Source organism: Bos indicus x Bos taurus, chromosome 9, assembly GCF_003369695.1.
Source record: "Bos indicus x Bos taurus breed Angus x Brahman F1 hybrid chromosome 9, Bos_hybrid_MaternalHap_v2.0, whole genome shotgun sequence".
NCBI lineage: Eukaryota > Metazoa > Chordata > Mammalia > Artiodactyla > Bovidae > Bos > Bos indicus x Bos taurus.
The window spans coordinates 48,419,736-48,437,582 of NC_040084.1; the positions used below are offsets into that span (position 1 = coordinate 48,419,736).

Sequence of the window (17,847 nt, forward strand, 5' to 3'; positions counted from 1 at the left end):
TTGTTTTTGTTATGCTGGGTGAGATATCCACAAAAAGATGACCAATGGGTGACTGGATCTATGAGTAGGGCACTTGCCAGAAGCTATCAGAGGTGTCCAGTGGTGAGTCTCTAGCATACAGGCAAAGAAAGACATGAGCCAGATGGAAGGCTTCAGGGAGAGCGAGGTAAACAAGTACAAAACAGGAACCTGGGAATAAAACCTTGAATGACATGAGCTTTTAAGGATCAGAGAAAGAAAAAAAGAGTTTAAGAGTATGAGAATGGGAATAAATAGCTGAAAAGAAGCAGATAACAAGGAGAGAATGATGGCACAGAGGCCAAACTAGGAGAATTTTACTCTTCCACTAAAGAAAGGAGCAGTCAAAATTGTCAAATACATCAGAAAGATAATTTAAGTGCTATCTTTCTCCTACACAGAATAGAGAGAGAGACAGATAAGACCAGAAAAAGGCTAGGAGAAAAGTAACTACCAAGATGCTCATGCCAATATGTTCCAGATTTAAATACAGAAAACTGGCAGTGTTTGGCTATCACCAGGAAATTATTCTTATTTTATGTTATTCTTTTGTTTATTTTCTAATACTGGCAAATATTAATGATCATTGTAGACACTGTAGACATACATGTGTATTTACTCCACTATTGGCAGAAATATGAAATGTATGATGGTTATGGATTAGAAATTGTATACTTGTCTTTTAGAGTTGGCAGTACTTTAAAGATTTTAAAACTCAGAGAAAGAATTAGTTCTATGAACATGTTTTAAAATACCACCATGTAACCAAAGTTTAATAATAATATTCCAAATAATTTCAAGGCTTGCTTAAATAAAGCCTATATGCTTTATATAAAGCTTAAACAAAGAACCTATGTTCATACAGAACCAACTTGATGGAAGCAGTAATATGCCATGCTATGTAATCACCTATATCCAAATAATTAGGTTTAACTCATAATTGCTAATTGTATTTCCACTTGAAACTAAAGAACTTGAAGGCTCTGCACTTAGAACATATAACATATAGTCAATCATCTTAGGTTCAAATTATCCCAGTCCTTGAAATAAAATTAAATTTATTTGGTTATATGTTTTATAACAGGCTTCCCTGGAATTGTTATATTATTCAAAAGTTAGTAACTTCTAAAAACATATTCTTCACATTAGCATCTATTGAATTATTTAATTTTATTTATTCTATTTAAACAAAGATAGCCCCCAAAATAAAATAATTTTTACTGTTAATTGACTTTGTGCATGCATGCTGAGTCATTTCAGTCATGTCCAACTCTTTGTTCTCCAGGCAAGAATATGGGAGTGGATTGCCATGTCCTTCTCCAGGGGATATTCCTGACCCAGGTATTGAACTGCTGTCTCCTGCCTCTCCTGCATTACAGGTGGATTTCCACCCAGTGCACCACCTGGGAAGCCCCATTAATTGACTTCACATTTTTCTTAAACTAACTCTAATCACACACAGGAGTATCTAGAACATAGTCTATAAATAAAGTTCATTTAGGTCAATAAAGTTAGTAAAGAAATCATTTCTGCTTTTGCTTAGGATAAAGGTCCTGACCTTTATTTCTATACTCATATCATAAAATTAATGAAAGTTAAGTTTGTTAATGTTAACATCTTAAAAATTTACTGATTTTCCTCATTAATTAAAAAATTTACATTCTCTCTCCTAAATTATTTTCAGGTCTCTATGCGTCTTCATGACTGCCTACTCAGTAGCACAACTCTGAACTTTCTTGTACCATGACTCTGTTTTTCGTCAATTGTCTTCATTTCCTCCTATCACAAAGTAAAGTCCAAATGGAGAGCAGAGGAATGCCAATGGGAGCATTATATGCCCATACTAAACTTCTATTTTTCAAGATGGATTTCTGTCTCCAATATAACTGTATGATTCAAAGGTGCTTCAAGTTTAATGTGTTAAAAGTAAGACTTATTATACCTTTTCCCACATTTTTTTTTCTTATTTTCCTCTTTTAGGTAAATGTGCCATTGATGAGTAGTCCAGACCAGAAATGAAGTGGTCATTCTTACCATCTCTCTCTCCATTCCTTCTCTGTGTACTTACATACTAAGTCCTACAATTTGTATCTCCTAAATCTTCCCAGAATTCTATTTCAATAGCCTTCCATCAAAAACTCTTTAATTGAGACTTATCTTTTTTTCAGCTTGACTAATTCAGAAATTCTCTTGCTTCTGGTCTTATCCTATTCCCCATATTATCTGAATAGCCCTAAAGCATTCTCCACACTGTAATCAGAGAAACTACCAAAAGAAGTTCTGACTATGTCATTCCTGTTCTTAAAATAAAATAGTAACAACAAAATGAACCAAATAAAAACATAATAACTATCATTATGTCACAATATTTAATAAAGTGAGTTCTGCACTTGATAGCATTGGGTCAAAAATCCAGATCTACCATTTACTTGGGCTTCCTTGGTGGCTCAGTCTTTAAAGAACCTGCCTGCAATGTGGGTTCAAACCTGGGTTCAATCCCTGGGTTGGGAAGATCCCCTGGAGGAAGGCATGGCAACCCACTCCAGTATTCTTGCCTGGAGAATCCCCATGGGCAAAGGAGACTGGTGGGCTACAGTCCATGGGGTTGCAGAGTAGGACATGACTGAGCAAGTAAGCATAACACAGCACCATTTACTTGCTGTGAAACCTTGGGCAGATTAATCTCAACTTTCTACATCCAAATATCCTCATATTTTAAAATGTAGGACTGACGATAATTTCCTTTTCTTATAGTTAGGAATAAACAGAACACAGCACATGGCATTTTTTTTTTTTTTTCCCATGGCTGCCCAGGTCTTTGGTTACCTCACAGACTTCTGTTTTTGCCCTGCGGCATGTGTGGGATTTTCATTCCCCGACCAGGGATCGAATCCATGTCCCCTGCATTGGAAGACAGATTTTCAACCCTGAACCATAAGGGAAGTCCTCAAGGCATTTCTACTGTTGACATTTTTAAGCTCCTGCTAGGCTACATGGGAGCTATAAAGCACTTTGCATACCTCACTAGTCATGACAACAATCCCTTGATGTATGCATCATCTTCAATTTACAAATGTTGTCAACTCATGTCTTTAAAATCAAGTAACTTGCTGAAAATCACACAACAGAACCAAGATTTCAATCCAAAGTCCAGTCTATGGATATTTCTCTCTCTGTGTCCTTTTTGATTGCCTCCAAAAGGTACTGACTGAGTGTCCATCCCTGAGGCACTCGATGTGGTTTGAAAAGCAGGTTCACATCAGGCAGACATGACTGATACTGCTATAACATGCAAACTCCAAAGTACAGTAGCTAGGAAAAAGCTCTTCTTGATTTCTCCTACATTGGCCTTGTATACATTCTCCCTCATTCTTCCTCATCTTCCTTTTCCTGATGATCCATGTAATGAAGTGCCTGCAATTCCCTGACAAACCAGCTTCCCAGGCATTCTCACATTTACACGTTACGCCCTTAAGCCCCTTCTCTAGTTGACGCATTTCTTCTTGTGCTTTATGATAATTTCAAAATTATCTCACCTTCTCCAAAATCTCCTCTGCCTTTAAAACCTTTACAGGCAGCTTTAAAAACTTCCACTCCCCTAAATTCTTTTATGTCTATATTCATCTCCTAAAATGTCACAATATTATTTTCTTGTCTCTATCTGCACTTGTTACACTATAATAGTATCCTGCTCACATGCTCTGTCTCCCCCTCACTCAACTCTGAGCACATAGAGACAAAGTTTTACCTATAATCCTGTCTCTCATGCTGAACACAGCATCTGTACCTGGTATACAGAAGATGCTTTATAATGATTGTTCAAATAAGTAAACAAGTAAATATATTTTAACTGCTGTTAACATATAAGCACAATTCATTCCAGATTACTTATAAAATTTTTGAAATGATAGGGGAAATCAGATCTATATATCTGAAAATTATTGTTGAATCTACTTATTCGATGGCAAAGTATTAAAAAGCTGTCAAACTGAGTCGACCTTGGAGAGATGACTTAATCCGTTGGAGCTTCTTTGTCTAAACAATGGATATGATAATACCTTTTCATGCATTCATTCCTTAAATATTGATTCAAGTATTTCCATTAGCCAGGTAATACCTAGGTGCTAGTGATAGAATGGCGGGCAGCCTTAGATTCCAAGCTATTCAGATTTGTATTTGATCTAGTGGAAAATTCAGCCAAGAACAGTCATCTGTAATGTAATGATGTTCTCATGGGGGAGGGTCACAGGAGAACCACAATGCTATGGGAATGTATTGAGGGACACCTATTCCTGCTTGGGAGTTGGGGTCAGGACAGCCTTTCTTTGTGACATCTAAGTCAAATGGTGCAAATGAATGTGTGGGTGCAAATACACAAGTTCATGTGTGTGAGTGTTTGCTGGGAAGGAGGAGCAGGAGTCAGAATGAGAGAAACAGGCGGACAGGACAGTATTTTTCAAAAACCAAAAGAAATTTAATAGCTCAATTTAAAAGACATAAGTGAAGGGTTTAGATTCAAGTTTACACTCAAATGTTGGAGAGCTACAGGAACTAGATCACATCAGGTCTTGTAAGACTTTCAAAAAAGCTTTGACTTTATCCTTAGACCAAGAGAAACTATTAATAGGATAATGAGTCAGAATTGCATTTTTAAAAATTACTTTTTACTAGATTAGCAGGAACATCAGTTAGGAGGCTGTTAGTAATAATCCAGATGAAATACTTTGACTTAAGAATTAGTTAGAAAGCATGAAAGAAATGAACAGATTTAAGAGTTATCAGAGGTATAGAATTAAATAACCATTAGAGCTTGATTGTGGGGCTGAAGAAAGGTTGGAATCAAGGCAGATGCTCAGGTTTCTACCTTGGGCTACTGGTGGGCAGAAGAGCCAACTACCAGAGGAAGCAAGGATAGTGAGCTGATAACCTATATCCCTAGAATTGTGCTGTTTTTATAGAATTGCTCTGAGGATTAAGTGTCATAATTTATGTACAATAACAGCTACCTCAATGCCTAGTGCATCATAGCTGTTTTCTGTAGTCATTTCAACTTCCTTCTTCCCTTTTCCAAAGTTGTACCAGTAATTTAGTAACAAAACTGGGACTAGAATCCCAGGCTTCTGTTTACCAGTTCAGAGTTCTTTGTTAATGGACTGCTGATCTATAAACAAAGATGAAACACAGGAATTTTAAAGCAAATATTCACAACTTATCTTGGAATTGCTTACAAGCTGAGAGCCATCCAACTTATTTTTAGTTTATATTTAAAATGAATCATATGTTCCAAAATGACTGACAGAAACACAGCTTTGTTTCTGAAGCCAATTCTCTTCCATCATTTTGGACATCATTCAGAGCTATAACAGACTTTCAGGGTGTTTAAAAGCATTCATCCATGACAACAACAAATGCTAATTATCATAAAAAATAAACAGCTCCTGTTAACATCGTTCTAAGAATTTCTCCTACTCCAGCACTATATTTCATCTATCATCCCATCTGTTTTGGGGGTGGGAACAAAGACTGGATGAAAGTATAATTATCATGTATCAAACTGGACAACACAACAAAATAGAAATGAATACAAATGGGAGGAAGAGCACACATAATAAATCTGGAAAGGGAAAAAAGAAACATAAATAAAATACACATTTCATGCTGCAATGAACAGCAGATATATAAGTCCATAATGAAGTTTGTAATGTTTATCTCATTGGGTATAAGGTGTATGTTCTCCCATTTCAGTTCACAGTCCTAGCTGTCATCAGATTTTCTCCCACATGATCAAATAGTCATCTTGTTCACTTGGGATGTTTACAGATTTTCTCTGTTGAGTTCTATTGTTAAAATTCCACCTTGAGACTTCTAAACATACCAAAACAAACAAAATAAGCCTACTTCTATATATTTATTAACACAGTTCAAAGAGAATCTTCTATGTATCTTTGATTCAGCTCTAGTCTCTAAAAAAACAAAAAATCAAGAATAGCAAAGTTCTCAAAAGTCTGTTAAATTAAAGGGAAGAGCACACATAATACAGAGGCTACAGAGGCAATTATTTCACTACAAATAATACTAAAAACATGAATAATTTCATGTTCTGAATTAGAAACTAGAAATTCAAGAAGGGCCAGGAGTTTGTTTCTTTTACTGGCATATACTCACACCTGGTATTGTCCCTGGCATGTAGCAGATGTTTAATCAAAATTTTTTGGATTAAATATTGCATAAAATGAAGCATTAACATGCTTTTTTTCCCCTCAGATGATTTTTAAGGATACCTATTCTATGAATAATCCTATAATGACTCTTAGCATTCATATTGAAATAATCAAAGACTTTTGGAATATGTAAGTATTGATATCAACTTAAAGTGTTAGCTGTGGTAAAGTTTCTTTTAAATAGTAACTAAATTTTTTAATAAGTTTAATCTCCAGGTCAAGTTTCCATTAAAAGTCTATATATCTAATTAACTGACTATATATATGTTTAAATTTGTCTCAATGAAGTAAATATTTAGAATAACACTCAACCAAAGGATCAATTATATATGAAACACTGCTTTGCCAGACTATGATGTGACCTTGATTACAAATCTTATTATCCCTTTTTTCAATCACTCAAGAACCACATATATGAAATAAAAATGTCAAACCCATACGCATACACACAGAATAGTAAGGAAAGGTGGTATATCATAAATATTTCAGACATTTGCCAACCCTCTTTCTACTATGAGGGGCTTTAAGATAATAAATAAGTATAAAATATCACATCTAACATACATATATATGTATTATATATGTGTGTATAGACCATGTGTATCTGCATGTGCATATGAGATATATAATATTTAGTCAGAATTCACCTGCATTATAACAGGAAGAAAAGGAGAAGTAAATCAACAATGGATTCACAATGAATTTATATTCGTATTTTGTATATCTCTATATATGACCATTCATAAACATAAGTGGAGCTTTCCAGGTGGCACTAGTGGTAAAGAGCCTGCCTAGTTTTGCCTGGCGAATCCCATGGATGGAGAAGCTTGGCAAACTACAGTCGATAGGGCTGCACAGAGTTGGACACGACTGAAGTGACTTAGCACACATGTAAACATAAGTGGACCAATTTGCAACTGAGCTAGCCCTGGAACATCATGTTATACATGCTCAGAGAAACCATTCACATAGAACCTGCCATTCATAATTTGACATGTATAACTTTATCAATGACAGAAAATAATGATTTAGAATAAAACAATGCAATAGATTTAGTAACTCTATTTTATGCTAAAAACCACATCAAAGGTACTTAGGTTATTTTAGGAATTTAAGTATTCTTTCTAAAGTTAAGTTTTAAATAAAAATTTTACTTTTTTAACTAACAAGTGCAAAATTACACTTGTGTGTGTGTGTGCACATGTGCTCTGTTGTGTCTGACTCTTTGTGACCCAGTGGACTGTAGCTGCCAGGATCCTCTGTCTACAGAATTTTCCAGGCAAGAATATTAGAATGGGTTTCCATCTCCTACTCCAGGGAATCTTCCTGACACAGGGATCACACCGCACCTCTTGTATCTTGTGTCTCCTGCTGTCTCCTGCACTGATGGGCAGATTCTTTACCACTGTGCCACCTGGGGAAAGCTCACAAAATTACACTATTAATGTATATTTAGACATACTCTTTCTTATCCCATTTAAAAAAAAAAAAAACTTCAAATTATTTACATTGTTTCTCCAACCCTGTAACTCCCTGTAGACCAGTGATAAACATCTTAATGTGAAATTTCTTATCACTAGGTAATAAAATAGTATGCAGTTTCTTCACCAATATAACTTACAAGGAAATTATTACTTTATTTTACTTTTTACTTTCTTTGTATTTCTGAGACTTATTTTTATTTGACACTTCAAGATAACCATTCATGTAAAAATAACATGCATTACAACAGGAAAGCACAGACAACCTCTAGCCAGCAAATATTCATTTAAAGACACAAAAATAAATACTATGTAGTAAGCCCTTATGTATGCATATAAACAGTTCCCAAAACTCTAAGAATTTCAATGGGTATTTTAACATGCTATACAGATAGAAAGGTTATTATTTTTTATACACATTCTTTGCACATAAATAATTACAGAAAATGTTAAGGCAAAATTCTGAATTTCTTTATTTCTCTAGATTTCTTGATAAGCTTCAGTGACAGCTCATTATAAGGCTTCACTTTGGGAAAATACACTGAAACTGGTAGAAAAAAAATGTTTGAATAAATGTTTCAATGCGATATTTCATACTATCTCTATCCTTCATCCAACACTATAGTTCACAGTAATTAATCATTTCCACAACAAAAGTGCTTATTTTACACATACACAGGGAAAAAAGTGTATGATGCAGTTGTTCTTTATTTGGATATATGAAATTAGTGTTTGATTACAAATGTTTTTCTATCCCTTAATTTTAAAACAAAAAACAATAACACAAAAAGAATCTCAAATGAGTTTCAGAAAATTATCTATATTTAAAGCATAGCCCCAAAGGCTACTGATTTTTTCTTACCAGTGCTGTCATCATAGACAACTGTGACAGTTTTCCACTTGAAGAACTGCACCAAGTCCAAAATGGCACGGCTGAGTGAAGAGAAGTCTGGGTAGAGACTGACATAGAAGGAATCTTTGTTGTCTGACACCTGGTGCTTCCAGCGGGTCTGGATGTGGGGAACCCCCAGAGCATTGCAGATAGACTGAACTGCATTTGCCGAAGAGCTGTGTGAAGGCCCGAAGATGGCAGCCACCCCAAGAGACAGCTGATCACAGGCTGCAGAGGAGACAGAAGTCTGTCAGTAATGAGAGGAGATGCCAGTGTGCCAACAGTACCACATTATCATTGTCCCAAAGGCATCATCCTGAAGGACGATTTGTTTGCCCTTAATATAACATCTACATCTAGCTGATTTTACATTTTGCCTAACTCCAAATATTCTCAGTCTGTTAGAAGGGAAATTCACCTACACACCTACAGCCTAATGTTCAAATATAATAACTCCACAAATAATGTCAAGGGAAGAGAAGGGGAAGGAGAAAGAGAGAGAATATTTTAGAATTTAAGGGGTGAATATTCATTTTGCAAAAATACTTCATATCCAGGGGATACTTCAGGGAAATACTTCAAATCAGGGGAATAACGTTCCTTCCCAAATTCTCTGGTCATCCTCTACAATTTCAAACTCTGAAACAGAATCCATGTATTTTTCATGGCCCATCTAAAAAGCTATGGATGGGCACATGGTTTAGTATCTGCAATATCTGATGATATAGGTCAAGCTGTGCATACAAATGCCCATACAAAACCTGACATGAGTCACAGAGGGTGAGTCCATAGGGATTAATCTCATTGAGTAGGAAGAACATCAAAGTATTTAATTAAATACAGAAATATCTAATCATCTTTATTTATTCGGCTTTTGGATACTGTAAGACTTTTATGATGTACTAAATTAGTTTTAAGTTTATATTTATGTGTAGAAAATTTTATTCACATAAATAATAATTATAGTAATTAAGAGACACATAAACAAATTAGAAGGTATTTAGACAGAAACAGCAAAACTGTGACAGGACTTTAAATTGTGTAAGGTATATTAAAGCAACTGGTAAGTCTGGGTCTAGAAAGTCAATAATTACTGGAAACATGAAACTCATCTTTAAATACATGAAGAATCTAATCTGTGAAAGAGGCTAAAATGTGTTTCTTTTGACTGGAAAAGGAGGAATTAGGGCAAATGTATAGAAGTGTCTCATGAATTCTGACACAACTTAAGAGAAGAAATGTTCAAATATGGAAGTCTGTTCCAAGAAGCAACAGTCTGTCTATCCCTGAAAATATATAAGGATGACTAAAATATATAACAGATGACTATTGTTACTGGAATTTAGGGATCAATTAGATTTTCAGTCTTAATTCTTTCAAAATAATTTGTCATTCTACTGTGCAAAATTTACTGATTTTTCCTTCAGAGATTTTGCCACATAAAATGCAATTTGATGGATGGATTCTTAAGCACAGAGATATTTAATAAATAAATTTTAGGAAAAAAAACACATTTGTTTAATCTTTTTTCAAAAATTCAATTCGATATAAATATATAGTTTTTGAACACATAGATTCTTACTTTTAAAGTAATAATCAGAATTCTGAATCAGTAGAAAGTTTGGAGCCTCAAGTTTTTCACTCACATAAATTTTAATTCACATACACTGAAAATAAAAGATCTTCCTTCTCTAGATTTTTGACAAGTCACAAATCAAGAAAAGTTAAAAACATTATTTTAGCTTATACAGAGCTTCTGAAGTGTGTTTCAAAGAAAAAATAGAGTTTTGGGGTATCAGAGGAGTCATTCAAAAGCAATATATGATTCAAATAATAATTCAAATTCTAATGCATCAGAGTTTATTGAGCAAAACAGTATTATCTATTAAAAATATAAGATCATTGATCAGTGAAAATTTAAACATTGAACATACATTCTTGGAAAAACAAATTTTAAAAAGTTTAACAATGTCCAAATGAATTGGTATTTTATAATAAATCATATCAGTATCACATATATTATTGAGGTCTCATAAGATTCAAAACTATATTAGATCTCTCCTTTTTATTAGTGGGCTTCTCTGGTAGCTCAGCTGGTAAAGAATCCGCCTGCAATGCAGGAGACCCCGGTTTAATTCCTGGGTTGGGCAGATCTGCTGAAGAAGGGATTGGCTACCCACTCCAGTATTCTTGGGCTTCCCTGGTGGCTGAGATGGTAAAGAATCTGCCTCCAATGTGTTGGGAAGATCCCCTGGAGAAGGGAATGGGCTACCCACTTCAGTATTTTGGGATGAGAATTCCAGACACGACTGAGCAACTTTCACTTCATATTATCTCTTTACATATTGCTGTGCCACCCAAGCAGTCATAGGTCAACAAGCAAGTGCTTCCCAAGACAAGATCCACACCATGACATCCACCATTTAAGTATCTCACAAAGAAAGTTATTCATACACTTATATGAGCTTTTTTCAGCTTCAGGCAAAAGTCACTTCAGGAATTAGATTCCCAATGGATTTTTAATGAGTGAAAAATCTGTAAATATTTTTTAATATTCTAAAAACCAAATGAGTTTACCACCTCATAGTTTTGCTAAGATATTCCCAAGGTAGTAAGATGTTTGTTATCAGAACATTCTAGTCTACTTTTTTTTTTATGTTGCTACTTTGAAGTCACCATTAGGAAATCTATTAATATTTTATTTATACTGTACTCATATTCCATATTCTTTGGTCTAAATTATTTCATTTGAGACAGAGCTTCTTCTTCCTAATGGAAATAATCATGAATGATGTCACTAATCAAATGCTTTTGTCTTGCAGCTAATGACTTATTTTGCAATTATGATGACACACGTCGTATTTCACAATAACCTTTACCCCCTTTTTCAGCCTTCAAAACCTTTCATCACCCTGACATGGTTCTGAAATGTGGAAACTTATTTTTATTCATAAAGATATGAATTCAAAGGGCAGGCAGAACATAGGCTTTGATAAACACTAGTTAGCTGGGGGAAAAGAAGGATACTTTCATCTTAAGAAATATTATATCTTATCAACTTCTATTAATATTAATGAATTTAGAAGAACTCTGTACTGAGTTAGAATTATAAGTAATTATGTACATTTCTATCAATGTAAGGTAGCTAATAAAACAGTATTAGCATTACAGAATAGCAAGTACTGTCTTTTTTTTGTGTGTGTGTAGCAAGTACTGTCTTAAAAATAAGAATTTAGAACAAACGCTAAGTCTACTCCTTTGAGAAAATCTACCTTATGGAATTTAATTTCATGAATGCTAACTATGCAAAAGAAAAGATCACCTACTTAGACAAAGTAAGCCAATGAAAACATCTCTCAAAACATATTTATTTCTAAACTGTTTGGTTAAAATAATGTCTTGACAGTAGTTTCTCTATTACTTTCTTTAATATATGTATTAAATTCATATCTCAGAAATTATATTTCTACTCATATTGAAAATACAGCTTTATAAAATAACAAATAATATTCATAAGGTATTTTTATTATTTCTTCATGTAATCCAATTTTTATATCATTAGCCATTTATTCTCAGTTACAAAAAGAAATATCAAGTGGCTAAAAACTAGGCAACATAAATGAAAGATTGATCCAATTTTTCCAATTAAGTTTTAAAATTGGGCTGACATTTTTAAGTCACTTGGAACCATAGAACTTTCAAGACACTCAGTAAATTAAGACCACAGCAGTAAAGTAGAATTAACCCATAATGCAAATAAACATGTAAAATTGGATTGTAAACCTTGGTAAAATCCACTGATGGTATTTTTTTTTATTTTAGTAGGTTCTTAAAATAGGAATAGTTTAGTAGTAAAACAAAAGGATTAATGGGGGAAAAGAAAACAACTTCACTAACCCAGATGTAACTACATTTCATGTTATAAGCAAATTCTTTCAGCAGGTAATCATATCACTTTACCCTTCCTGAAAAAAAAATGTAAGTGCAGCTCAAAAAGAAATATTTGCATGAAAATATTTCTAGTGACTTATTAATTACTTTATAGATTAAGAAATCTCTTAAGAGTAGCTAAAAATTTGAATTTCAGAAAACACACTATTAAATATCTATCACTTACCTTTCTTGGATGCTTCAAAACTGTCATAGAGGTTTATCTTCTGGGTGTCATAGGTTAGGGTGGTGTTGGGCAACAAGGTTCTGTTTCTGTTGATTGTATTCACAGCAAATCTGAATGCAAGTTCCTCAGCTCCCATTGGGCCAGATTCCACATATTCAAAAATACCACCTGGCAAAGAAAGGAAAAATCACACAGTTCTTACAAGATGGAGAAAATCTTGGAAGGTATCTGTACTTATATGTATGTATTTGGGTACTTAATTTGTTTGAGTGTGTGAGAGTATATGTGATTTGTCTAAGAATGTGGAGTATGAATACTTCAAATATTCAAACGAAAATTTGAATTTATGCCCTTTAACGTAAATTCACACTGGCAAAATTTCTTTGATATTGATATCAAAATTTTATATGATTTGAATATGATTTTGCCTTTTTATTTAGTAGTTGCTTCTTTTAGGGCCTAGGTATATATAGGTCCTGCATTAAGTACTGAACTCTTAAAGATCTGCACACAGTTCCAAAATGATCAGTCCTCTATATTGATACAAAGCTATAAGGTTAGCATTGGGAAAACTGTATTAAATTTGTCTTTGTTAATTCAGACATCTGAATTCCTTAGCACAATTTTTAATAGTTTTAAGTTTAATAATAACTTACCATGTTAAAAACCCAAAATACTTATTTACTTGCAAATTGCAGCATTTTACTTGCAAGAAAAAGAACAAAGTAGCATTTTCTATGTGTTTTACTCTACATCCTGTTTCAGAAAAGACTTGACATTTTTGAAAGATAGCTCTCCCAAACCATGAAAATTCCTTAGGCAGTGAATAACACTGTAGCAAATAATTTTGGTCATAAAATGTGGAATATAATTTAACCATGTGTTCTTTCCATTTGGCACCTTCCACCAGCTGCGTCTCAGACCAGTCCCCTCAGCTGTGTCCCAGCCTTGATATCCTCTCTCTCTCTTCAGTTGTGAGTGACCTAACTGAGACCTTTGTCTCCAAGAGAATCTCTTCCTTGTTGGTTTGGTGAATGAAATGAAAGGGGGAGCACCTAATAGCTGACATCCTCCAACCTCTGTCTTTAGGAAACCAAAACATTAAAAATAATGAACATTTATTTTTCTCCCTTTCAAACTTCACACCATGTGCTCTCAGCACAGTCATTCACAAATAAACTCCCTTGAATAGGACATTTCCACAGCTTGCAATTCATCCCTCATCAAAAGTCTTTTGACACATGAATGTCAGGAGACATCAGCACACTACCTATTCTAAATGAGTAAGAAAGTCATGGTGTGGTAATAATTTCTCCAAATATGAGGAATTAGGACTCAGAAGATACCGCAGTGATTGGACAAATTTATATTCAGGAAGAATTGGAAATATTTCATTTTACAGCATATTAGTTGGAAATATATCGCTTATTTTTTCAACTAATTTGATGGTATGGTTACAGAACAGCCAACTTACTTATTGTGAAATTATACTCTGAATATGTTTTAAATCATGGTGGGTTATGCTAAGCAGAAGGATAATAAGTATTTATTGACATCCAAATACTTAATGGGTGTCAAGAACAAAATTAGATGTCATGTATGTGGAGAACAGTGGTATGAGCATGGACTCCAGAGCCAAACTGTGTTTACATTCTGACTCTGCCACTTGTCATCCCAGGCATAGTGGGCAGTTGCTTAAATCTTCAGTCTGAGTTTCTTCATTTCTAAAAAAAGAGATGATGATAGAGCTAGTACATAGAATTGTTAATAGAGAGCAAATTGTGTCATAACAAAGCACTTAGAATCAGTGATGACCATAGAGCAAACACTACACAAATGTTTAAGATTTCACTGAGTTTTCAAAGCAATCCCAAGTAGTATAATTTTACAGAAAACAATCTTGTGACTAAAGATCATGCAGCTATCAAATGATAAAGGCAACATTAGAATCTGTTCATGCCTGACTTGAAAGCCCTTGCCTATTCCACTACAAATTAGTAATTTTCTTCAAAATTTCATTCAGGCAAAATACACAAAAATTCCTAATTCCTAAAACATGAGATAAGATGACTTCACTAAAAATATGCAGTTAGAAATGTAAGATCATATATATGGAACAGAAAAATAATTGAGTAATTGAAAAGTACTTAAGCTTAATTAGGAACACAGAATTGATTCCAGAAATGCAAACCTGAAGTCATTTCTTAACAGCAAAAAAAAAAAATGAAAAACTGAATCTTCTACTTTTCTCTGTTCAAATTTTAATTTGAATGTGGTATAAGTGCAAAATGGGGGAAATCCCCTGGAGGAGAGCATGGCAACCCACTCCAGTATTCTTGCCTGGAGAATCCCATGGACAGAGAGGAGCCTGGCAGGTTACAGTCCATAGTGTCGCACAAAGTCAGATATGACTTAAGCAACTTAGCATGCATAAATAGAAAATAAGGATACAGAAATGGTCAGCACATGATGATAGCAGGTTACAACTTTCCAATCCTTCACCACTCTTCAAAATAACAATCTACTTTGAAAATTATGTGTCAGAGTCTTCTAATATTGAGACTACACCAACTCTGTGGCCCAAAATTTTGCTCCAGGTTTTATGTCCAAGAAAAACTGTATATCTATGTTCATCAAAATAAGAAGAAATGTTGTATGACACCTCTTACATGTGGAATCTAAATAGAAATGATACAAATGAACTTACAAGACAAGAAACAGACACACAGACTTTAAGAACAAGCTTATGGTTGCCAGAGGGAAGGATGGTGGGAAGGGATAGTTAGGGAGTTTGGAATGGACAGGTACACACTGCTATATTTAGAGTGGATAATCAACAAGGACCTACTATAGAGCACATGGAACTCTGCCCAATGTTATGCAGCAATCTGGATGGGAGGGGAGTTTGGGGGCTAATGGATACCTGAATTGGAGAAGGCAATGGCACCCCACTCCAGTACTCTTGCCTGGAAAATCCCATGGACAGAGGAGCCTGGTAGGCTGCAGTCCATGGGGTTGCTGAGGGTCTGACACTACTGAGCAACTTCACTTTCACTTTTCACGTTCATGCATTGGAGAAGGAAATGGCAACCCACTCCAGTGTTCTTGCCTGGAGAATCCCAAGAATGGAGGAGCCTGGTGGGCTGCCGTCTATGGGATCGCACAGAGTCGGACATGACTGAAGTGACTTAGTAGTAGTAGTAGTAGGATACATGAATATGTATGACAGAGTCCTTTCATTGTTCACCTGACACTATCACAACATTGTTAATTGGCTATACCTCAATATAAAACAAAAAGTTCAAACACCTTAAAAAAAAAAAAAGAAGAAGAAAGAAAAACATGTACAAGAATATTCATAGTAGGGCTTCCCTGGGTAGATCAGCTGGTAAAGAATCTGCCTGCAGTGCAGGAGACCCTGGTTTGATTCCTGGGTTGGGAAGATCCCCTAGAGAAGGGATAGGCTATATACTCCAGTATTTGGGGGCTTCCCTAGTGGCTCAGATGGTAATGAAGCCACCTGCAATGTGGGAGACCTGGGTTTGATCCCGGGGTTAGGAAGATCCCCTGGAGGAACGCATAGCAACCCACTACAGTATTCTTGCCTACAGAATCCCCATGGACAGAGGTACAAAACAATAAAAAACTGAAAGTTTAGGGGGAGAACACGATGGTGGAAAAAATAGGTGGATGTGGAGTACATCTCCCTTCATGGATACAACAGGAATACACCTTCAGACACAGAAGTGCATGCAGAACACCAGCTGAGAGTGGACAAGAGTACTTGACGAATGGAAAAGAATATATAGAACCACGCCATACTTGGTAAGATGAAGGCAATAAGGGGAAAGCAGGAGTGTTAGTAGGACTGGACCTGTCCTCGGCAGATGAGGGAACTGAAGCAGGGGCCCAACCCCCAAGTCAGGGCAACTGTCTGAGTCAGAGGAGAAACATTTAAGGCTGAGAGTGAACAGCTGATCTGGAGCCGTCTAAATGGAATGAGAACAGACACTCCTTGCCACAGCCATACATACCGCAGGCAGGAATGTGGGTTTCCTGGAAGGGGCAGCAGCTGGGAACTGGAGTTTAGGGATTGTGGAGCAATCCCAGGGCGAGGGCTGCTGTTGACTGTAGAGAGATGGATTGAGGTGATGTGAGGGAGGAGATTGTGGTGGGAAACACCTGTAGAGCAAACCAGGTAGCCATGGAAGTAAGGCACTACTGCTGAGTCATGCAGCCATCACCATAGCCTCTCTCTTCACACACCAGCATCAGCAGCTGAACAATAGAGAGGCTGGCCCATCAAATGCCTTATGCACTGAACTACAGAGTAGGATCCCACCCAAGGTGCTCCTTTCAGTGACTGATGCGTGGAACTACGAGTAGGATCCCAACCACGGTGCCCCCTTTAAATGCCTGTTGTGCCAAACAACAGAGAAGGACCCCAGGCAAGAGATCCCTCTAAGTGCCTGTATGGGCAGAGCCATGGAGAAAGACTGGCCAAAGAGGCCTTCTGATCGCCAGCTACAAGAGGCTCAAAAAAGGACTCTGATAGGGCCATAATTCCTGCTGCGGAGGCAGTCTGAGTCCTTGCACATTTGGTGCCACCAGGGTCCCTGCAAGCCAAGCAGCTGCACCATCTTCACACTCAACTCTCACTGGTCAGAGCTGCCACAGGCCAAAAAAAAAAAAAGAAAAGTCTTGTGTTTATGCTCACAAGGTCGCTTCAGTCCTGTCTCTTTGCAACCCTGTAGACTGTGGCCTGCCAGGCTTCTCTGTCAGAGAGGGGGGTTCTCCAGGCAAGAATACTGGAGCCATACCCTTGGCCAAATATTGGCCAAAACTGGTTGCCATACCCTTCTAGAGCGCTATATTTCCTGCTGCCCTAGCCGCCAACCCCCCTGAATACCTAGTGCTGCCAGAACCCCTGTGACCCAAGCAGCTGCACCACCTCCACACCTGGCCCTCACAGGGGCAAACCCAAGCCCTCCAGGGAAGCCTCAGGAGCTAAAGCCCATGGACAACACACATGTACAGGTGGAAATAAAACCACACTTGAAACCCAGGGGCAGTGTGGCTAAGGAAAAAGACCTAAAACCTTTCCACCAGCTGTACAAG

At 36.2% G+C, this 17,847-nt stretch overlaps 1 protein-coding gene across 9 annotated transcripts in view; it reads right to left on the reverse strand.

Moving 5' to 3' along the window:
• GRIK2 (glutamate ionotropic receptor kainate type subunit 2) overlaps positions 1-17,847 on the reverse strand; it is a 735,871-nt gene that overhangs the window by 434,667 nt on the left and 283,357 nt on the right. For all 9 annotated transcript variants that reach the window (XM_027551329.1, XM_027551330.1, XM_027551334.1 and 6 more), the window contains 2 exons: positions 12,730-12,897; positions 8,583-8,840 (listed from right to left, as the gene is read on the reverse strand). In XM_027551329.1, the coding sequence (XP_027407130.1) occupies positions 8,583-8,840; positions 12,730-12,897 (426 nt within the window). The remainder of the gene's footprint in view (positions 1-8,582; positions 8,841-12,729; positions 12,898-17,847) is intronic.